Source organism: Argentina anserina, chromosome 3 (assembly GCF_933775445.1).
Source record: "Argentina anserina chromosome 3, drPotAnse1.1, whole genome shotgun sequence".
NCBI lineage: Eukaryota > Viridiplantae > Streptophyta > Magnoliopsida > Rosales > Rosaceae > Argentina > Argentina anserina.
Genome location: NC_065874.1, coordinates 632,652 through 655,221, shown reverse-complemented (window position 1 = coordinate 655,221; position 22,570 = coordinate 632,652). Strand labels below are relative to the sequence as shown.

Sequence of the window (22,570 nt, the reverse complement as noted above, 5' to 3'; positions counted from 1 at the left end):
AACTGATACTCTCGTTCTTTTTTTATTTTGGGTCAATTTTCGTAAAAAAGTACTCCACTAAACCAACTACGCTGAGTCATTCTCTCTCGCTCTTTTTTTTAGCTGGGTTCACACTAAACTCCAAACTGTTTGAATATAGAAATCTCTGTTTTTTCCCGATGTGACTACATTTTAATTAGGCAAAAATAGTGTGTTACCAACATTCTTACGTAGGAGTGGATTCCAATGATGCAGGATAAAGATACAGACCTCAGGAGAAATCTGGAAGGGAAACTATAGTCTATAGACTGTCCTCAAAGTAGGATTATCAAAAGGAAATCTGACACAATATTATAAAAACGCTTCTTCTATTATGATATATATAAGTATATCAAACCAGTGCAAAAACCAGTCACATAATTACACAATTTATCGACAGAAAAAGATACGAAACTGACTTCTTTGTACCAGCCGCTATGTTAAAATATGAATTAAGGTAAACTTCAGCTGGCTGCAAACAAAACTCACAACATTCTATGTATAGAGGAACTTAATACTCGGCTGGGTTCCCTCTCTGTCCTCCCCACGCATCATCATCAGCTCATTTGATTTTACAAGTTCCATGATCTTGAACTTATGCACAATTTCAGAAAGGTCAAATGTACAGCTACAGATTTACATCACCTACTCGCACTTTGGAGGTAGCCTTTCAAGTTCAAAGCTGTAGATCTTCATAATTTTCTGGCAACGACGGCGTGGGTGATCCACCAGTCATTCTGCTAGGCACTGGGGTATTGCGACGGGATTGGCGTTTAGTGGCCACAGTAGTCACACTCTCATTTTCGTACTTCTCAAATGCGAAATGGTCTTCATCATCGTCATCTTCATCGCATTCTTTGAAAACTGGATGGACATACGCACTTTGGAGGTAGCCTTTCAAGTTCAAGTTTGGTTCTCTTGCATGTTCAAGAGTATCTTTCATCTTTGCTTCCTGATTCCAGAAAAGAAAGAAAAATAAAGTATAATCGAGAGAGAGATCTTGCAAAAAGTTCCAAAGAAAAAAAGTGACCTAAAGGAAGTAATAAATTGCTTCCATTGCTCGAAAAAGCAACGAGTGGAAAGCTGACATACCTGTAATGGATATCTAACAAATGCAGGTTCAAAACGACCTTGGCAATACTTATAGAATGCTATGGTTAATACTGGAAGTGCAAGAAGAAAAGGTGTAGACTGAGCAGCTTTTTTAGTAGTCAACAATCCCAATAGAACCACCTGAGAGATAAGCAATGCAGACACAATGCGACCATGGACATCAGGCCAGAATGCAGCAGCACTTTCATATTCCTGGTTGTATACATTTATGATCTGTATTTGGGGAAAATAATGAATACATATCAATAGGAAGTAATATATCCCACAAAAAGATGTAATTGATATGTAAGTTTTGGGGAAAGGGCATTGGTGAAACTTAGTATATTCATATGAATCGAAACATATACATTAATCCTAATGATGTGAAAGTTAGGAATCAAGTTACCGAATATATACCTGATGACGGAACACAACATAAGCCAGCCCAAAGAAAATAATTATGAATGGAAGTAAAACTGGTGTCAGTGTAGCATACACAAGCCCCAGTAAGATATAAAGCTGTATCTGAGGCTCCCCAGTGTTGAAACCAATACTTCCTGGATCCATTGCCTCCTCCCTGTCCTTGTCAGTCTTCACAAGGAAGGTATTCTTCAAGTGATATATGATGAGTGGCTTCAACATCAAGATTTCTGCAGCGATACCAGCCCATCCATCAACCATTATATATGTTATGAAGAAAGTTGCTTTTAATGGGACTGCAGTGCCAATTGTCACTGGAATGCTGCCAAAAGAAAGGAAAAAAAAACTCAATTCATAATTTAAAATGTAGTAAAAGAAAGATTATAAACTTCTACAAACAGAAAAGAACTGATATGCCAATTAATCTTAAAATACATACTCAGACGGTGATTGGTGCATGAAAGATTTTAGCTGTTCAAGTGCTGATCCAGCTATAATGCTAACAAGGAATACATTCACCAAACAGAAGAGATAGTATCTAGATGCTGCTCTCCTCTCAAGAGAAGACCGAGCTGTATAACCCTCAAATTTGGCCATGATCATCAATATGGTTGGCAAAAATATCAGAAACAACTTCAGTGCAATCCCAGGTAGAAACCCTGTAATGACCGCCTTAATGAATTCCCTGCATATATCAAGGTAACCTTAGTAACTAGTGCTCATGAAAGCTAGATGCCAAGTCAAAAAGATTCAAGGACAAGATAACTCACACTTCAACAATGGGCGTTAGGAATGGAGCTACTTTCTCAAGTCCCTCCAGGCTTGCAAGAGATTGTACAAATGCAATGGGGATCATGAAAAAGAAGGTGAGGAAGAAGAACGCAACAGCCATTATGAGCCTCTTAACGGTGAGTTGTACGTATGGAATAGCCAGATTTGGCCAATATACATCACGTGGCTCTGGAGCCCATTCTGTTAACCAAATAGTCGGATTTCTAGATTGCTGAGTTTGTGCACAAACAGCGGCACCCCATCTGCTTTTAAAGGAAACAAAGGCAGCTGACACGATGGACTTGGGGTCGTTTGCAACCCTCTCCCTTTCTTCAGGTATCTGAGAGAGAAAAAAAAGAGAAATTTTGATACTGAAACAACCAAGACTAAGGTGGTGGATATTTGACAAAGAACTGAAGGGACTGGTACTTACTTCCTTCTTCAACTTATCAATCTCAGATTGATAATGTTCAATTGCATCAACTTTCTTTCCCCAAAGCCCCAGAAAACCAAGCTGATAGTAGAAATACACATCCACGTTGAAATAAGAAATATATATATATATATATATATATATATATATATAAACACTTTAGCCCTTATATATCCTTACAGACAGTAGAGCAAAACTTTACCTTATATATATATATACAGGCTGGTTATGAAGCGGACGTCCGCACTGGTGCGGTGTATATATATATATAGGCCTCTATATTTAGAAACACTTTAGCCCTTACAGACAGTAGAGCAATACTTTACCTTAGTCAAGGGCCTTACGGAAGTTTTGCTTCTTTCAAGTTTGTTTTGGTAGTAGACGAACCAGTTATCCATTTTTTTCTTCTTCTCTACCAATTTCGCAAGTGCATTGGCATTGTTCACCACCTGCATATAATTCGTCACTGGATTAAGTTTCAGAAAACAAAAGACTTCATTTTATAGAAACAATTGGCAAATCAAAAATAATATAGTATTTGCATGATTAGTACATCAACCAATTGGTAATTTAACAATAATTATTAGGAAGCATTATGGCTACCTTTTCAATAGAAAGTACAACAGAGATTTTGCAGAAACTCATTATGGCTACCTTTTCAATAGAAAGTACAGCAATAGAAATTTTGCAGAAACTGCATAGTTGATTTCATTAATCAAAAAATTTCTTCATGTAAACCTCAAAAGAGTGCATAAATAAGTAAAGCTTTATGTACAATAATGAATATTATGCCTGTATGGGATGATGGGTACTTAAAATTCTAATTGACATTCTGTACTGAAGAAGAGCATCACTTCTGTTTTTTTTTCTTTGGGAACAAACCTGATGGGTGAGATAATGCTCCGGATGGTTGACCAGAAAAAAGTGCTCCACAAGCTCACTTACAGATTCATCTGCATCTGGCGGAACATTTCTGACAAGGGCCTGTAAACAATAAGATAGTTTGCGGTATAAGCATAATAATAGAGTTTATCATTTCTTGTCTGGGTAGATGATGCTAAGGAGCTCTGTTTGTATCCGTCTAGCTTATATTAAAGATTACTTGTTAATTTGTTATGTTATAAGCTCAAATAGTTCTTATTCATGTATTAAATTCAGTACTTATCCTTATTACAAGAGGCAAATAGCCATAAAAGCTGCTTATACTGTACCATAAATATGATTAGTAAATCAAGCAATTGACATCACTACTCAAAGTAATAAGCTCAAATATCAATTTCAGTACTTATCCTTATTACAAGAGGCAAAGGGCTAACAGAAAGCTTATAACTGTACCATATATATGATTAGTATATCAAGAAATTGACATCATTACTTTTGAGTAAAACATTAATCTGAACTCATGAATTCAGGCAAAAAGCTATGAAAGTGAAATGTTCATTACTTAAACAAATGCATGTGATTAGTACATCAACCAATTGACACCGCAGCTCAAACGTATCTTATTTTAATAAACATTAATCCGAACTCATATGTCGAGGCATGGAGTCAATCTCACCGTAAATTGGTCTGGTCGTCGTTTTTCTGTTGCAAGAAAATGCAACCGCATTGTGGCAACTTTTTCATACTCCTTCAGTAGCACATAACAAGTCCAAAAAGTAAAGGCATACGCCACCACTATGTGAGCCCACAATCTGTGAGATACAATTGCATGAGTATCGCAATTACCAGTAAGCAAGATGAAAATTAACCACTCATGAGTCCACTATATTAGTACACCACTTAGGAAGACTACCATCTCTGTGATGGGAATCGCAATAACTATGCATGAATGTTTATATGATGGAATTTCTTATATTTATAATAATGCTCCCAGATATATAAATTTGATACAGAAAGTTACTAGAGGGTGTCTCACCTTTGAGATTTTTCTGGGATATTTGATATAGAGAGCCTATCAATGTCACTAGAAGTGACGTTCTTTAAATGAGCAGCAATATCCAAAGTGTTATTTGTCCAGTTGACTGGTACCAAAACAGCCCATGCAACGCATGCTATTGGAACAAAGATTTTAAGCCTGCATTAATATAAGGAGAATAAAATAATCAGCATATGCTAACAGCTTAGATATGAAGAACTAGTATGAAGTTTGAAAATATGAATTTTAGTGTTAGCATTAGTAATCAGGAATACATAATGGAGACCTCACTAGAACAGGTATCACAGAGGTCATGCAAATACACATGCCTCATCTAACAATGTTATATGGTCATGTCACACAAAAAGGAAGTGTTTGTGAACAAGAAAGGACAAGAAAAACTGCAGCCTACCCTATCAAGTATATCCTCAAGTAAACAGCAGAATCCAATCCTGCATGATCAATAAGCTCCGGCTCCGGCATCTTCAATGCTTCCGGCATCCAATGCAGAAACTTCAGATAAGACCTATAGTCTAGATTGACAAATTTACTCACGAATGCGCCAGCGCGTGTGGGACTCTCTCTCACTCCCTTCAAATACCATTTCGGAAAGTAGACTCTGTCGTTGAACGGCTGAAGCCTAAGAAACGCAAATACCAAAAAGAAAACAAAGGCACTAAGGATGTTGATGCCTGCTCCAACCCCTATATCCCCGAGCGTAGCCATTTATACTGTCACAAGGAAAACTGCATCACCCTGTAAAACGCAAACACAATAATAAAAAATATCAGAAGCAAAGATACAAAACAACACACATTCAATCACAGACTTACAAAAGCCTCCTAACAAAATCAAAGATCGCAAACTAAGACCTCTGCGATTACTTTCGTCACGAACTCCACAACCCTATACATCAAATCAGCCTCTTTTCCTTTGTCTACATACTAAAACCAACATCATCCCAGCTCAGAAACAGTAACCAATAACCATCAATACAGCACAGCTTTCCGAAAAGTCCGAAAAGGTACTAGATCTAACAAAATTCCACTTCCTTTTCCTTTTCCAGCTGCTCTACCATAGACTAGCAGCTCATAATTTCTCAAAATATATCCTAAATTTTCAATAATCAAGAAAATTAACACAAAACAATAAAGAAACAAAGGCGTTCAATTCAACCATACTTAACCTCCTCCTCAGAGCTAAACACATCATCAGCACAAAAACCCCACGTAATCCCGGAGATTTACTTAATCAAACCAAGCAAAAACAAACTTGACAATTCAGCTAATAAAAAAAAAGCCGTCGAGTTAAAGAATTGGAAGAGAAGAAAAGCACACCAGCGATTTAAGGATCAAGGGAATTTGAACGGGTTAGATTGCTTACTACTAATCCCCGAGAAACCCGCAGTCACTAACGCAGTGTGATGCTGTGAATTAGGGATTTGGATCCACACACACAAAAGGCGTGATAATGCGCGCGCACCAATGAGATCTCAGTGATCTTTGAGTGGTGGTTACGGTGGGAGGGAAGGAGGTGGAGAGTTGGTTAGGGTGGTTTTGATGGTTACGTTTTTTACTTGAGAAGATTTTGGATTTTTCTGTTTTTTTTTTTTTGGGATTTAGTCCAATCTGTAGTCCCTCTCTGTCAATAATACAGCTTCGTCATGAAATGTCGGCAACGGCTACTTTTTGAGGGAAATGGGAGGTTCCCTACGCGCGTTAGCGGCGTGTGGGTGGCACGTGTTAATTGAGGGGTGGAGAGTGGGTCGGGTCGGCTAGGACCCGGGAATATAGGAGGGGGGTTTTGGGGGGCGGTGATGATGAGACTCGGAGGTCCGACAGGTGACCGCGTGGGATGCGCGGCGCGGGTGGAGGGACAGGTGGGACAGGTTGGATTGGGACTGCGGCAATGGGGTGTGATTGGGTTACTTGGGTTGTGAGAGTTGGGGTGTGACGGACGTGTAAAAGGGTGACACGTGGGATTTGTTGGGAAGTGGGGTCAGGGAGGTCATGATCAGAGTGAGCACACAAGATAGGGTATGGGAGGTCAGAACAGTGTGGAGGTGGTTGCCAAATAGTAAGTGTAGCAATCAGAATGATGACTTGTTTTGGATCTTGGTCTAAGTACAAAATGCAATGTTGTAAAACTAACTGTGGGGTTTGATTGTTTTTTGGTTTAATTTGGCGTTACATGTAAAAATTATCGCACTAATTATGATGGCAAATACATGAATGTTTTTCCTGCGATGATGATATGGTGTATAAAATTGTCTGAATGTGTTTCATCAACTAAGTTATAAAGTGAAGCCTAGTGAAAAGCTAATTAGGGTAGGTGGTTCAACTCAATAGTTGACATTTATAGTCAAACTCAATTGCTTCATAGAGGCCTCCATGTTTAAGTGAAAATCTCCATACAAACCGGGCATGGTTCCTTAGGTGTTGTAATATGTGTATAATATGTGTTCAATGTTCAAACTTTACCATATATCCACATTTGGACTTTCATTATTGATTCTAAAATTCCACATAAGAGTAATCACATAGGGATGGCCTATCATAGATATTATGGAATAGAATATGGTGCCTGCTTGCTTTTACTTATCTCCACCACTATATCATAATCTATCTACACTTTGAAACCTTGTCTTGGATTGGCCATCCAAATTGACATTAAGATCGGGTAGAATGGAGCTTTGGAGCATTAGCAAAACACTAACCAGAGAAAGCTGGGGGTAGCAGACCCCTTTCAATCTGGGGAGAAAAGGACATCATTTTCTTTTGAGATATGATGGCCCAAGAAATAATACTCCTACCTTGGAATAAGACTAATTATTTCATACATATGGTGCAGGTTGTTCCAGATCATCTAGATTCTGTAGTTCCTCTATAATTTCTTGCATAAGCTTCATCATGCTGTTATGTATATGCATCCTATTAGCTTTGATTCTTTTGTTCCCTTCAGATTAAAGGTGTAATAATGGTCTGCTATAATATTAAGAGTCGCATTAGCAAGAGGTTTTGAGTTTTCTATGCATAGCAAGTTGGGACTAAACGCCAATAGAGGGTGTGAATACTTCATATTATCATATACATAGTTGAGACATTTGCCGACGGCTTAAGCTTTTGTTTGCCGACTCTAGCACCAATTTTATAGGTGGAACAGGTAACTGATATAAAGTCAAAGATGATAAACATGATGATAAGTTAGGATCAACTTGTTTTCATGAGTGATGGTTTGTTTGCTGACTTGCTCTGCTGCCTCAGTGACATTAGATTGGCCATCAGTGTGATTTTCATAAAACAAACTAAAATTCGACTCCTCAGTTGATGATGAAAGTGTCATTAGCACGACGACAATTGATCTCATGCTTGGCCTCAAGGTCTCTCTTGTGTGCAGGCTTTGGCAAGTTGAGCCATCTGCACCCATCTCAGCTTATAAGACATTAAGGCATGAACAGGTAGCACATATATACATATGCATTTTGAGAAATTAATGGAAGTTCACCTTGTAGACCGAGACAGGTGAGTAAATCATTCAATAAGACATTCTTTTAAGAAGGATGATTGAAATTAAAATAAGCAAATGAACTCCCACAAGAAGGGAAATACAGAAATTAGTGATGAGTGATGACATGTCTTAAAACCTTCAGTTCAGCAAGGAATTCTTTTGTTGCTTGCATATCCATCCTTATGATGATAGTACCCAAAAAAAAAACAATTGATGATTGCAAATATGTCAAGTCAGGTAAATACACTAGAGATTTGTAAAAGAAAACCCGTAAATAGTATAGAGAATAGACTATCCTTGTATACGATCTGTAAAAGAAAAGCAGCACAGTAGTATAAAACTCTTCTTTCATTATGATATACAAGCTGTTAATCAATGTACAAATCTGTGCAATATCACAAATTATCAACATTCAACAGACATAGAAAAGAAACTGAGTCCCTCTATGGCTCTATGTGAAAATATGAATTGAGGTACTTTTTCAGCTAATAAACAAAATTCACAACTTGCAATGTATGCAGACCTATGTTTGGCTGTCTGTCCTCCCCGGTGCATCAGTACCAGCTCATTCAATTTTATGTTTCCGTGTTCTTCCAATGTTGTGAACCTATGCACAACATCAGAAAGGTCAAATTTACAACTCCTGCTCTCAATTCAACATTATAGATCTTCGACAGCATCTGGCAATGGCGGCGTGGATTTACCAGTCATTTTGCTTTGCACTGGGGTGTTCAGCTTGGATTGGCGTTTTGTGGCCACAATCACACTCTCATACTGAAAGTTTTCAGAAATTGAGTTTTGGTCTTCATCATCAACTTCATCACACTCTTTAAAAACTGGATGATCATATGCACTTTCGAGGTATCCTTTCAAGTTTAAGTTTGGTTGTATGGCAAGTTCAAGAGTATCTTTCATCTTTGCTTCCTGATATCACAGATGGAGAAACAGAATAATTAATCTTAGAGAGATAGAAAGAGATGTTACAAGAGCATGTATCAAAAAAATTAAAAACTCAACTAAAAGAGGTAGAAAAGATATTGAAACTGAACTAAAAGAGGTAATAAGGTGCTGTAATTGCTGAAATAGGAAACAGCTGAAGACATGACATACCTGTAATGGATATCTTACAAATGCAGGTTCATAACGACCTGCGCAATACTTATAGAATGCTATGGTCAATACTGGAAGTGGAAGAAGAAATGGTGTAGAGAGTTTAGCGCCTTTGGTACTCAACAAACCCAACAGAAGCAATTGAGAGATGATCAATGCAGACACAATGCGACCATGGACATCAGGCCAGAATGCTGCAGCGCTTTCATACTCCTGGTTGTAAACATTTATGATCTGCACGCATTAGGAGAAAATAAGTAAACAAGTAACAGAAGGTGATGTATCCAGTATCCAGCAAAGAAGGTAATAACATAAGTGATGTAACACCTAATGTGTACATATGCATGCACGGATAAGTATGCTGATACAGAATCCTTCTAATGTGAAATTCAGGAATCAAGATACTAACTCCTTACCTGATGGCGGAACACTAAATAGGCCAGGCAAAAGAAAACAAGTATGAATGGGAGCAAAATTGGTGTCATTGTAGAATATACAAGGCCCAGTAAGATGTAAAGCAGTATACGAGGCTCCCTAGTGTGGAACTCAATACTTCCTGGATCCATTGCCTCTTCCCTGTCCTTATCAGTCTTCACCAGGAAGGTATTCTTCAAGTGAAACATTATCAGTGGCTTCAACATCAAGATCTCTGCAGATATACCAGCCCACCCATCAACCATTATATATGTTATGAAGAAAGTTGCTTTTATTGGGATCGCAACGCCAATTGTCTCTGGAAAGCTGCAAAATACAGGAGAAAGAAACTTCATTCAAAATTTAAATAGTACTAAAAGAAAAAATATATGTTTGTACAAACAACAAAGAACCGACGATACAGTTTGATAACTATGTAATGGATAGCCACATCATGAAATTGAAAGGTCTGACAGTTAATTTCAAGTTACGTACTCAGATGGTGATTGGTGCATGAAAGTTTTTAGCTGTTCAAGTGCTGATCCAGCAATAATGCTACAAAGGAATACATTCACCAAAGCGTAGAGAAAGTATCTAGATGCTGCTCTCCTCTCAAGAGAAGACCGAGATGTATACCCCTCAAATTTAGCCATTATCATCAATAAGGTTGGCAAAAATATCAGAAACAACTTCAGTGCAATCCCAGGTAGAAAGCCTGTAATGACTGACTTGATGAACTTCCTGCATTTATATCAACGGAACATAAGTAACTAGTGCTAATTAAAGATATCAAGGTGATTTTAGTAACTAATGTTAATCAAAGCCAAATGCCAAGTCAAAGGTTTGAGGATGAGAAGACTCACAGTTCGACTATAGGCTTTAGGAAAGGAAGTGCTTTCTCAAGTCCCTCAATGCTGGCAATAGATTGTACAATTGCAATAGGGATCATGAAAAAGAAGGTGAGGAAAAAGTATGCAACACCCATGATGAGCTTTCTAACTGTGAGTGAAACATATGGAATAGCTAGATTTGGCCAATATACATCACGCGGCTCTGGAGCCCATTCGGTCACCCAAATAGTCGGATTTCTAAATTGCTGAGTTTGTGCACAAACAGCAGCACCCCATCTGCTTTTAAAAGAAACAAAGGCAGCTGCCATGATAGATTTAGGATCGTTTGTAACCCTCTCCCTTTCTTTAGGTATCTGAAAAAGAATATAATTGCATTTGAAAAAGTGGAATAAACTGATTGTTGCTACTGAATTAATCTTTCATACACACATGATGTACATATATATACTAGTCTACCTACAAAAGGAATCCGTGAAACCCGGAACCGTGTTTCACTCCGTGAATTCTGGAACCGTGTTTCACGCCAACACTCCCCCTCAAGTTGGTGCATACATATCAACCATGCCCAACTTGCTAAGTGAATCATAAAATACCCTTTTAGACACTCCTTTTGTGAGCATATCGGCAAGTTCCTCTTCTGTAGAAACAAAAGGAAAACTAATGATCTTCGCGTCTAGCTTTTCTTTTATAAAATGACGGTCAACCTCCACATGTTTTGTACGATCATGTTGCACAGGATTATGTGAAATATCGATAGCTGCCTTGTTGTCACAGTACAGCTGCATGGCACATTGAGGCTTAATACCTAAATCTTGTAGCAAACTTCTAAGCCATAACAATTCGCACACTCCCTGAGCCATACCTCTGTATTCTGCTTCAGCACTAGATCGAGCTACCACATTTTGTTTCTTACTTCTCCACGTAACAAGATTGCCTCCAACAAAGGTAAAGTATCCTGATGTGGACCTTCGATCGGTAATATTTCCAGCCCAGTCTGCATCTGTGAAGCCACAAATCTCAAGGATATTGTTGTGATTAGAAAACATTACTCCTCTCCCTGGAGCTGACTTCAAGTACCTCAAAATCCTCACAACAGCATCCATGTGATCCACACTCGGATTATGCATGAACTGACTCACTACACTTACTGCATACGCAACATCTGGCCTGGTATGTGACAAATAAATCAGACGTCCAACTAGCCTCTGATAACGAGTTTTATCGGTGGGCACTTGATCTGGGTACTCTGCTAACCGATGGTTCTGCTCAATAGGAGTATCAATTGGAGTGCAATCTAACATACCTGTCTCTGTTAATAGATCAAGGATGTACTTCCTCTGACACAGATAGATACCATCACTTCCCCGGGCTACCTCAATACCTAAGAAGTACTTGAGTGTACCTAGGTCCTTCATCTCAAACTCTGTGGCTAGCTGCTTTTGTAATCTGTCCACCTCAATAGTATCATTACCAGTAACTACCATATCGTCAACATATATGATTAGGGCTGTTACCTTCCCTTGTTGATGTTTGAGAAATAATGTGTGGTCTGAATTACTCTGTCTGTAGCCAATTTTCCTCATAAATTGTGAGAATCTGCCAAACCAAGCACGAGGAGACTGTTTAAGACCATATAAAGACTTCCTCAATCTGCATACAAAGTTATCGGGAGAAGCTGCCACATATCCAGGCGGAAGATCCATGTACACTTCCTCTGTTAGTTCTCCATGAAGGAATGCATTCTTAACATCAAACTGCCTAAGTGGCCAGTTCAAGTTAGCAGCGATAGAGAGCAATACCCGGATAGTGTTTATTTTTGCAACAGGTGCAAATGTCTCATCATAGTCTATGCCATATGTCTGGGTGAACCCCTTTGCTACTAGGCGTGCTTTATACCGGCTTACTGACCCATCTGGATTGTGCTTCACTGTAAACACCCATCGACATCCTACAGTCTTCTTGCCATATGGTGGAGGTACAAGCTCCCAAGTATTGTTCTTTTGTAATGCTTTCATCTCTTCCTCCATTGCTTTCCTCCATTTTGGATCTCCAAATGCATCCTGCACTTTGTTAGGTACTGATACAGTAGATATTTGATTCACGAATGACTCATATGACTTAGATAATCTTTTGGTAGATACAAAATTGGCCACAGGATACTTGGATTTAGTCTGAAGGGTATGTTCATATTTCTTTGTGGGTTGACCTCGAGTAGACCTATTTGGCAAAACATATTGTCTACTATTAGCCTCAATAGAATGACTAACCTCAGATGAGTGATCTTCTGTACCAGGAGAGCTTTGGTCAGGGGTATAAACAGTAGTACGGGATACATGAGGGACAGTTGTGTTGTCAGCTTCTGGTGCCTGAATCTCTTGAGTGACGACCTCCGGTGGTGCCTGTGTGGCTGACACCTTGGTAATCTCAACGGAACTTGTTACCATATCGACTGGCTCATTTGTCTCCCCCTCTCCATGATACAACTCTTCAAAATAGGAATTCTCCCCCTGAAGAGCAGTATCAGAAGAGGAAAAGTAACTCATGTCCTCAAAAAAAGTAACATCCATAGTGACATAGTACTTCTGAGTAGGAGGATGATAGCACCGGTACCCTTTCTGATGGCCTCCGTACCCAACAAACACACATTTAACTGCCCGGGCATCCAATTTAGACCGCTGATGTGGTGGAAGATGGACAAAAGCAACACAACCGAAAACACGGGCGGGAAGATTATGAAAAGAGGGTAATGAGACATGAGACGCAAGTACCTCATATGGAACTTTGCCTTGAAGGACACGAGAAGGAAGACGATTAATGAGGTGGGCAGAAGTGATGACAGCATCACCCCAAAGATACTTAGGCATATGGGCACTAAAAAGAATACACCGAGCCATTTCAAGTAAGTGACGATTTTTCCTTTCAGAAACGCCATTCTGCTCAGGTGTGTAAGGACACGTTGTTTGATGAACAATTCCGTGTGAGTTAAAGAACTCCTGAAAGATATGATTCACATATTCCCCTCCATTATCAGAACGAAGAACTCTAATTGTGGCATTATATTGTGTTTGCACAGTGGTATAGAAGGCTTGAAAAGCCGGAAAAACCTCATTTTTAGTTTTAAGAAGAACAATCCACGAAAGACGGGTGCAATCATCAATAAATGACACATAGTACCGCATACCTGACACAGTAGACTCTTTAGAAGGTCCCCAAACATCAGAATGAATTAATTCAAAAGGAAGAGTACTTTTATTAGAGTTACTAAGGGAATAGGTAGACCGATGACTCTTGCCCAAAACACATGTTTCACAATGTAAAGAGGACTCATCCACACTAAAAAACAAAGTAGGCATAGAGTTCTTCATAATACTAAAAGATGGATGTCCTAAGCGACGGTGCCATAACCAAATTTCACTTAGCTTATCAGAAGTAGAGATTAGAGCGGTCCGAGATTGTACCCCTGGTTTCGCCCCCGCATATGTCTGATCCAGATGAAACAACCGGCCCCTCAGATACCCCCGACCAATTAACTCTCCGGTGAGAAGATCCTGAAATATCACATACATAGGGAAAAAAGTCACAGAACACTGAGCGTCAGTGTTTAATTGGGGAACAGATATCAAATGATGAGATAAAGCAGGGACATAGAGCACATTGTGAAGCTCTATAGTGGGAGTAATACGAACAGACCCTTTTCCTAAGACGGGGAATGCCTCACCATTAGCATTAGTAACATATGGTACTGATGCAGGAGACAAAGTGGTAAAATAAAATTTGTCATAAGTCATATGATCAGACGCACCAGAATCAATAATCCAGGTATCAAAACCAACAAAGTGAGAGATATTTAAAGTCATACCAATTTTACCACGACCAGCGATGGATGCGGTAGGGATGAACATTTTTTGACAAATCAGAAATTATAGAGCGAAAGCAATGGAGAAGAATCTGTTGTCGGTGCACTTGTACTGACGGTGCGTGTGCACTGACAGTAACAAAAAAAGGGCTGCTAATTATTGCTGGGCCGGGTCGGAGCAAACGGGTCGGGTCGGAGCAAACGGGCCGGGTCGGATAAGGCGGGCCGGGTCGGGCTGACCGGATCGGATCGTGTGGACCGGGTCGGATTGATTTTCCGGGTCGGGCTGACCGGATCGGATCGTGTGGATCAGGAGCAGCGAGCCACGTCGGGGAGGGCCAGCAGCAGCGGCGGAAAGGCTTTGAAGAAGGAGGAGCTGCGACGGAGGAGCTGCGACGGAGGAGCTGCGAGCCACGTCGGGGAGGGCCAGCAGCAGCGGCGGAAAGGCAGCAGTGGCCGGTGTTGCAGGAGGAGCACGAGTCGTCGGAGATGAGCTCGGCGGGGCTGAATGCAGCGACCAGGAGCTTTGAAGGCTTTGCAGCGGTGGAAAGGTAGCGGTGGCCGGCGTTGCAGGAGGAGCACGCGTCGTCGGAGATGAGCTCGGCGGGGCGAGCCGAGTTCCACAAGTTCCGCGAGTCGGCTCTTGGTCTTGTCCAGGTAAATGTCAATCCTGGAGCTAGAAAAAAAACTGAGAGCAGCAAGGCTCCAGGAGATAAGTGAGAGACGGAGAGCTGACGTCGCCGAAGGGAGGGGGATGAGAGTAGCCGGGAGTGTGCAGCTGAGCTTGCACAAAAACGTAACGAAAAAGAAACCCAGAAAGAAACAGAGCACAGCTCTGATACCAAGTGGAATAAACTGATTGTTGCTACTGAATTAATCTTTCATACACACATGATGTACATATATATACTAGTCTACCTACAAAAGGAATCCGTGAAACCCGGAACCGTGTTTCACTCCGTGAATTCTGGAACCGTGTTTCACGCCAACAGAAAAGACCAAGAACATGGTAGTGTTGAACTTCCTACTTCAACTAGGAAGTACTGTTTCATGTCCACTAATTAAGATAAAGCCATCTATATAAATTTTTTTTTGTGTCATTAATCTTTAAGCTAGTTTACTAGTTCTCAAGCTTAGACCATAAGTTAATAAGATGGCTCTTGTACTACATAAGGGTCAAGGTTATCAGTGAAAAGAGGGAACTAGATCTACGAAATTCATGCACTTAAGTTGTTGAGTTTTTCATTCGGTTCTTGCTTCAGTTTACACATGAGGATCTTAAATTCTAGTATGCAGTACTTGACAAAGAACAGAAGGCGCTGTTACTTACTTCCTTTTTCAATTTTTCAATCTCAGATTGATAATGTTCGATTGCATCAACTTTCTTCCCCCAGAGCCCAAGAAAACCAGTCTGATATCCACATCCAGGTCAAAGCAAAAATCAAATATCAACTTTATCACTCGGACACACTCCAGCAATTAGTAGAGCAATTTATTTACCTTAGTCAGGGGCCTCACGGAAGTTTTGCTTCTTTCAAGTTTGTTTTGGTAGTAGACAAGCCAGTTATCCATTGTTTTCTTCTTCTTTACCAGTTTCGCTAGTTTGTTGGCATTGTACACCACCTGCATATAATTCTTCACTGGATCAAGTTTAAGAAAACAAAATACGTACTCTTTTTTAGAAACAATTGTATAGCCTCGGCAGTTTAGGGATTAAGTAAAGGAATGGATGTTTCAAAAGATCTACACTGGCTAACAGAATAATGGAGTATAACACACAGACACACTCGTTATCACATATTCAATAATGTGCATGCCTTGCCTGAAAGTACATGGATAAAGATACAGCGGATACTGGATTGCTTAATTTTCAAACCAGACAATTTCTCATGTAAATCTCACAAAAGTGCATTAGTAAAACAAAGTTCAATAGATACTAAATAGTAACTATTTTAAGCATGAAGGGATTGATGGCTACTGAAACTTGTAATTGAGATATGGTACTGTATAAGAACATCAGTGCTTCTGTTTCTTCAGGGTCAAACCTGATGAGTAAGATAATGATCTGCATGGTTGACCAGGAAAAAGTGCTCCACAAGCTCACTCATAGATTCATCTGGATCTGGTGGAACATTTCTGACAAGTGCCTGTAAACAATAAGATATTTTGTATGCGCATAGCCTAACATCAGGATTATGCATCATGTAAGCTCAATTATAATTTCAGTCCATACCACAACAGGCAAAAGGCTGTAAAAGCAAATGTGTATTACTTCAACATATGTAAATGATTGGTTTCAAGCAATTGAAATCACTACTCAAAAATCTCTTAGTTGAGCATACATTCATCTGATGCTGAAGTCAATCTCACCGTGAATTGGTCTGGTCTCCGTTTTTCAGTTGCAAGAAAATGCAATCGCATTGAGGCAACTTTTTCATACTCCTTCTTTAGCACATAACAGGTCCAGAAGGTAAAGGCATACGCCAACAATACATGAGTCCACAATCTGTGAAGTACAATCACACGTGTATTAACCAGGACTGATGTTTCAAGATCTTCTATTGTCTTCACAGATATAGCTAGGAAGGGCACAAAAGGCTTCGAAACATGTAGAAATGACATAGAAAGTTAATGAAGGAGGGTGTCTTACCTTTGGGAGTTATCTGGGATATTTGAAATAGAGAGCCTATCAATCTCACTAGATGTAATGTTTTTTATCTTTGCCTCGATATCCAAGGTGTTGTTTGTCCAGTTAACTGGTACCAAAATGGCTGATGCAACGAATGCTATTGGAACAAAGATTTTAAGCCTGCATGAATATAAGGAGAATAAAATCATCAATAGAAGCTATCATCTTAGGTCTGAAGAACTAAAAGTTCTGAAATTATGAATTTTGATGTTAGCATATCACAGATGCATGAACTTTTACAATGTCATGCACTTCAAGGGTCATGGCAGACACATTTCACTGACATTACTGATGAAGACTAGCAGAATTGAAGTGCTTGAGCTGCAGTGTTAAGGTATAGTTGAAAATAGGTAGGCTTTCGAATAGTAAATACTATGATCAGGAGACAGCAGATCAAGTAAGTTGCAAGGGATATTAGAAATGAAAAGAAAACTTTGCAGCCTACCCTATCAAGTATATCCTCAAGTAAACAGCAGAATCCAGTCCTGCATGATCAATAAGCTCCGGTTCTGGCATGTTCAATGCTGCCGGCATCCAATTCAGAAACCTCACATATGACCTATAGTCTAGATTGACAAACTTACTCACGAAAGTGCCAGAGCGTCTGGGACTGTCTCTTACTCCCTTCAAATACCATTTTGGAAAGTATACCCTATCATTGAAGGGCTGAAGCCTAAGAAATGCAAATGCTATAAAGAAAACGAAGACACTGAGGATATTGATGGCTGCTCCTACCCCTATATCCCGGAATGTAGCCATCTATATTGTCACAAGAAACACTGCATCACCCTGTAAAGTGATCGATCATGAATTATGGTTATGATGGATACAGGTACTTGGTCTCTCTGGCTAGGGGTTTAGTCCAACTTAGTCGTTCCTGTTATATAACTTCGTCCCAGCCTCTTTGGCCGTCGACGTTGTCATTGTGATTGCCCAACAGCACAAAAAGACAGGATTTGAGATCTTTGAATTTAGTGAAATGAGTGTTTTCCTAGTTTCCTTCTCCTTTTTCTTGTATGTTTTTCTTGGTTTGCCCACTGACATTTCACAACAAAATGCCTTTCCTAATAAACCGTTTGTCATATGTTTCAAACTTTACCATAATCTACTACATTAAGATAGGGAGACTGTCAACTTCATATATATGTTGTTACTGCATTTTCTAACAGCTTTAGCTATTGGCCGGCAGTTCAAGATTAAGAGCCGGAACAAGTTACTGATATGGGGTCAAAGACGATAGCTAAATGATTGTTAATTAATTATTTACATATGGTTATTTCAAAGGCAGGAAAGTTAGAGTCACTCTGTTTACTTGAGCAGTAGTTCCTCTGCTACCTTCCAGACATTAGATTGACCAGATCAGTATGATTTTCATAAAATGAACCGACATCCCATTCCTCAGTTGATGATGAAAGTGTCATTAGCGCAACGACAATTGATCTCATGCTTGGCCTCAGTTGAGGATTCTCTTGTGTGCAAGCTTTGGCAAGTTGAGCCATCTGCACCCACCACAGCTTATAAGCAATCAACAAGTAGCACATACATCTGTATTTTGAGAAACTAATAAAAGCTCACTTTGTAGACCGAGTCAAGTGAGTAATCATCGATGGCGAGTCTGGGGTCAACAAGTTTACCAAGATCTTCTCTCCGATCAGGATTGCTAAGAACAGTTTCAAACTGTGTCACATTGAGTATTCATTTCATCAGTACTGAGTTCTTATGGAAACATATATGTCGTTTGGCAGTACTTATTGGTAATTAAAGGAAGGGAAGGACAACCTACCAGAGCAACAAGTCCTCTCGATTCAGGCACGTATTCATTAGTTTTCACAACAGCTTCTTTGGCAGATATTAGTTCAAAAAGTACAACACCAAAAGCATAAACGTCGATTTTGGGGGAAACATCACCATATTGAGCATACCTGTTCACAGATACTTCATTCAATGAGATTTCCTTTTGAACAACAATGAATAGAAAGAATCAAATGAATACATACTCTGGAGGCATGTATCCGAATGTACCCACAAGACGTGTCTGCAGTGAGTTGCTTCCATATTCAGACAATTTTGTTAGCCCAAAGTCTGCAACCTGCACAGAAATTTAGTTCTATGTGCTTATATTCTGAAAGAATTTTGAGTCAAAATTCAAAGAAATGAATTTTTTACAACCTTGGCTCGGAAGTTTTTGTCTATTAAGATGTTTGCTGACTTGATATCACGATGAATGTAGACAGGAACAGTGTGTTCGTGGATATATTCTAGTCCTCTTGCTGAATCTAAGGCTATTTGCAACCTGGTTTGCCATGGCAATGGGTCTAAACCAGAAGAGCCACGCAAATGTTGACTTAAGTTACCATTTTCAATGTACTCGTAGACTAGAAATAAGGAGTCCTCAACACAATACCCTATCAAGCGTACCTGCGAAAATGCTTACTGTAAGATCGATACTGAAGCAATCTAATTCAACAAATTCTGAACTGAACAAAATGCTTGCTCAAAGAAGCTTCCAGATGTTTTAGTAATTCAAGTCTGAGGCTGCATTTTGTACTGACAACTAGAAAATATCACCTAGGCATTACTTGCTCTAATCAAGTTCATAGGAAAAATTATCCTATAAAGGAAAATACAGAAACTTACCAGGTTTAAGTGATGAACATGTGTTAGAACCTTCAGTTCAGCAAGAAATTCTTTTGTTGCTTGCATATCCATCCTTTTTATTGCTGCTTTCTGTATGATAAGAGTAAAAAAGAATCAGCCAGTACGTGAGTTCTCCGCAAGGTGTCAAGTCAGGTAAAGAACATTGGAAATGTCTGTTAACAATTGGTATATACAATCTTCTACATATCTGAACTCAGGGATTTGGTGATTTTGAATGTACCATGTAGCTATTTAGATGTGAACCTAGCTATTACAGGAACATTTAATGTGGAACAAAGTAGCACAAACCTCACCACGGAGATCTGCATAATAAACAGATCCAAATCCACCCTGTCCAATTTTAATGCTGAAGCCATTAGTAGCTTTGGAAAGCTCTTCATATGAGAACTCTACTGATTTGTCCACAGTTATACCAATAAGACCTGGTGAAGAACCGCCAACTAGAGCAACTGATTCCGAAGTTGTCTCAGAAGTAATTCCGGAAGCTAAAACTGCAAGATATAAAGACTGAAAAGTCAGACAAGGATAACTTTACTGTGGTTTTCTATTTTACATGATTTTTCATTACTAAAAACCTTTCACATAGCAAAAAAGGTTCTATCTGCTAATCATTTAGTTGAGAAAAATCTAAAGAATTACCATGTGTGTGCTGGATTTGAAGATAACGCTCTTCAGAAGGTGTGGAAAGAAATGGTCCCTCAACCACCTTCCTCTTATAAAACCGAGCAAATAGGAAACTTGCCAAAGCTAGAGCGGCAGAAGCTCCTCCAAGACAGATACCAATAATCGCTCCCCTTGAGATACCTAACAATTTGAATGCCAATAATAGCTCCTCAATTTTGACCTTAAGCACGAAAGCAATAGATATTGAGGATCATTGAAGCAGTAATTAGACAATACCCCTACCAGCTGTTCTGTTAAAAAGGAGAGAAAGGGATGAGGTTCCATTCTAGAACAAAGATAATCAATGTAGCATTCCACTAATTTTAAGAGAGGTGATATCATGTACCTTGACTTATACGGTGGAAAAGTCCCATTTTGATCTGCAGTAATAAAATCCGAAACTTAGTGAGTAATTCGGCAGATTTAGCTCAATTCTGCCCATAAGAGAGAACCAGAACTTATCTGATGTTTTGGTAGAAATAATGCATGTTTGGCTTATTCATATCTATGCATCAATTAGGATAATGAAATTAGAAACCAAATGCCCTAGTCGATTCCTTGGGTTGGAAGGCAAGGCTGAGCTGGGCTGGACTGGACTTTCCCCTATAGACTGATTAGCCCAAAACACAGCATATCTTTATGAAAGATGAAGAATAATGTAGCTGTTTATCTTTGGCCCCATCTGATTAGTATAATTAATAATTAAGCCACCACAAGAAAGCTACATGATTATTGATTAGCAATTGTGCTAATTCAAACAGTAATCAGTCATGCATATTATGCAGAAACCCTTGTCGTTTATCCTTATTCCTTCAGAAACAGACACACGTTCACAAATAACAGTTTCTTTCATCACCGCCAATTATGACATAAACTCTGTATCATTCTCTGAATTATTGTATAGTCTCTATCTGTCACTGCTCAGGTCCAAATGGAATATGCATAGCAGCAATTACTTTTCTATTCCCATTTCATTTTCTCAGTTTATGAAAAAAGCCAACTTGAATATGTAATCCAATAAGACTAAATCTAGAGACGTATGAGTGTTGACTTTGGCCAGCTAGCTTAAATCTCTCCAGAAGCCTCATTTCAGTTCATGTGATTTGGTTTCCAATTCATGTATTATAATTATTTTTTCCATCAATCTCACTTTTAGGTCGAAAACAATATTGGTCCCTCAGAAGCTAGTTTGTTATTTTGGCATTTTGATAAATGATCAAATTTGTGGACTCTAAAACACATGATTCAGGTTTGCAGTACAGGTACAATTTATGTGTAAATACTCGTGTATGTTGAAAGAGACCATATTCAGAGCCTAACTCTCAAGCACTTAGAAAAGATAGCAGAAGTTGTTGAAATCAGTATGGCCCTAGACTGCATCTATATATATATTAGTCATGATGTATTATATCGAATAATATCTGATGCGAACGAATATAAGTATAAAACTATTAGTTAATTTACTACTAACCTCTTGCCGGCACAAATACTAAGCCATTGCTTGAACCAAAGTTGGACCCTTGGTTGTACATCTCCAGCAGCCTTGCCGGAACACCTCTCTCCACGGCCAGAGAAGTCAAACTCTCACCGGGACGGAGAGGATATGTCACGAAAAAACCATAATCCTTTGATACTTTCCCATCACCGCAAGAGCAGTTCACAGTCACATTGATTGTAACTTGTTCAGGTATCTGAGTTGGTGGATAAGTGTTCACTCTATGCACCCATTCTTCTGTAGTGAGATTAGCAAATGCGGTCCGAGCAACTTTGTTATAGGTATCACTATGTTGGGTGAGGTAGGAGAACGTGTGCCCCAAAAAGTCACTATTCAAGCAGTCACACGAAAATGGTATGTTGATTCGAGTACCAATTAGGAGGGCATCGGGGTTGGGGACTTGAGGATTGTACTTGAGAATTTCAGGGGTTTGTTGACCAAAGATGTAGCTAATGTAAGTGAGGTTTGAACCATCCCAGACATAGTATGAGGCTAAGGCAAGGCAGCCATGTTTGCACCTAGCTTTAGCTGTGAATGATAGAAGAAGAAGAAATACATGGAAGGCTAGCAATTTGATTTGTGTGTTTCCTTCTGCAAGCATCATTGTATATTGTGAAGAAGAGGAAGTGTTTGAGAGAAAGTGCTGGATGGTTTTTATGTTATAGTAGTCGAGAC

The 22,570-nt window shown here is 39.3% G+C and overlaps 2 protein-coding genes across 7 annotated transcripts; both read right to left on the bottom strand.

The window, feature by feature from the left end:
• Positions 1 to 345: 345 nt before the first annotated feature.
• On the bottom strand, positions 346 to 17,968 carry LOC126786642 (calcium permeable stress-gated cation channel 1-like). 5 transcript variants are annotated; one of them, XM_050512531.1, is made up of 12 exons: positions 5,990 to 6,219; positions 5,065 to 5,408; positions 4,653 to 4,811; positions 4,293 to 4,428; positions 3,617 to 3,718; positions 3,061 to 3,183; positions 2,735 to 2,815; positions 2,301 to 2,641; positions 1,970 to 2,215; positions 1,528 to 1,852; positions 1,111 to 1,344; positions 348 to 970 (listed from the first exon to the last, which is right to left on the bottom strand). In XM_050512531.1, the coding sequence occupies exons 2-12, from the start codon at positions 5,376 to 5,378 to the stop codon at positions 695 to 697; spliced, it is 2,337 nt and encodes a 778-aa protein (XP_050368488.1). In that variant the 5' UTR covers positions 5,379 to 5,408; positions 5,990 to 6,219; the 3' UTR covers positions 348 to 694. The 5 variants fall into 5 exon arrangements, with proteins under 5 accessions (XP_050368490.1, XP_050368488.1, XP_050368487.1 ...); XM_050512530.1 differs by having other exon boundaries at positions 6,036 to 6,219; XM_050512532.1 differs by lacking the exon at positions 5,990 to 6,219 and adding an exon at positions 5,839 to 5,904.
• On the bottom strand, positions 17,087 to 22,524 carry LOC126786644 (lysM domain receptor-like kinase 3). 2 transcript variants are annotated; one of them, XM_050512536.1, is made up of 12 exons: positions 21,872 to 22,524; positions 20,747 to 20,780; positions 20,638 to 20,651; positions 20,377 to 20,541; positions 20,026 to 20,228; positions 19,717 to 19,806; positions 19,249 to 19,497; positions 19,077 to 19,168; positions 18,863 to 19,001; positions 18,655 to 18,756; positions 18,392 to 18,578; positions 17,087 to 17,199 (listed from the first exon to the last, which is right to left on the bottom strand). In XM_050512536.1, the coding sequence occupies exons 1-11, from the start codon at positions 22,497 to 22,499 to the stop codon at positions 18,411 to 18,413; spliced, it is 1,884 nt and encodes a 627-aa protein (XP_050368493.1). In that variant the 5' UTR covers positions 22,500 to 22,524; the 3' UTR covers positions 17,087 to 17,199; positions 18,392 to 18,410. The 2 variants fall into 2 exon arrangements, with proteins under 2 accessions (XP_050368493.1, XP_050368492.1); XM_050512535.1 differs by lacking the exon at positions 17,087 to 17,199 and having other exon boundaries at positions 18,302 to 18,578.
• Between the last annotated feature and the right edge of the window lie 46 nt (positions 22,525 to 22,570).

Excerpts from the sequence above, each read along its gene's own strand:
- LOC126786642 (XM_050512533.1), bottom strand. The coding sequence starts at position 17,838 with ATGGCTACATTCCGGGATATAGGGGTAGGAGCAGCCATCAATATCCTC. Across the intron at positions 3,719-4,292 it reads GACGACCAGACCAATTTACG|GCCCTTGTCAGAAATGTTCC; the intron begins GTGAGATTGACT and ends TATTGTTTACAG. Across the intron at positions 1,345-1,527 it reads ATGTTGTGTTCCGTCATCAG|ATCATAAATGTATACAACCA; the intron begins GTATATATTCGG and ends CCCCAAATACAG.
- LOC126786644 (XM_050512536.1), bottom strand. The coding sequence starts at position 22,499 with ATGATGCTTGCAGAAGGAAACACACAAATCAAATTGCTAGCCTTCCAT. Across the intron at positions 19,807-20,025 it reads ATGCAGATCTCCGTGGTGAG|AAAGCAGCAATAAAAAGGAT; the intron begins GTTTGTGCTACT and ends CTTATCATACAG. Across the intron at positions 19,169-19,248 it reads ACAAAAACTTCCGAGCCAAG|GTTGCAGACTTTGGGCTAAC; the intron begins GTTGTAAAAAAT and ends ATTTCTGTGCAG.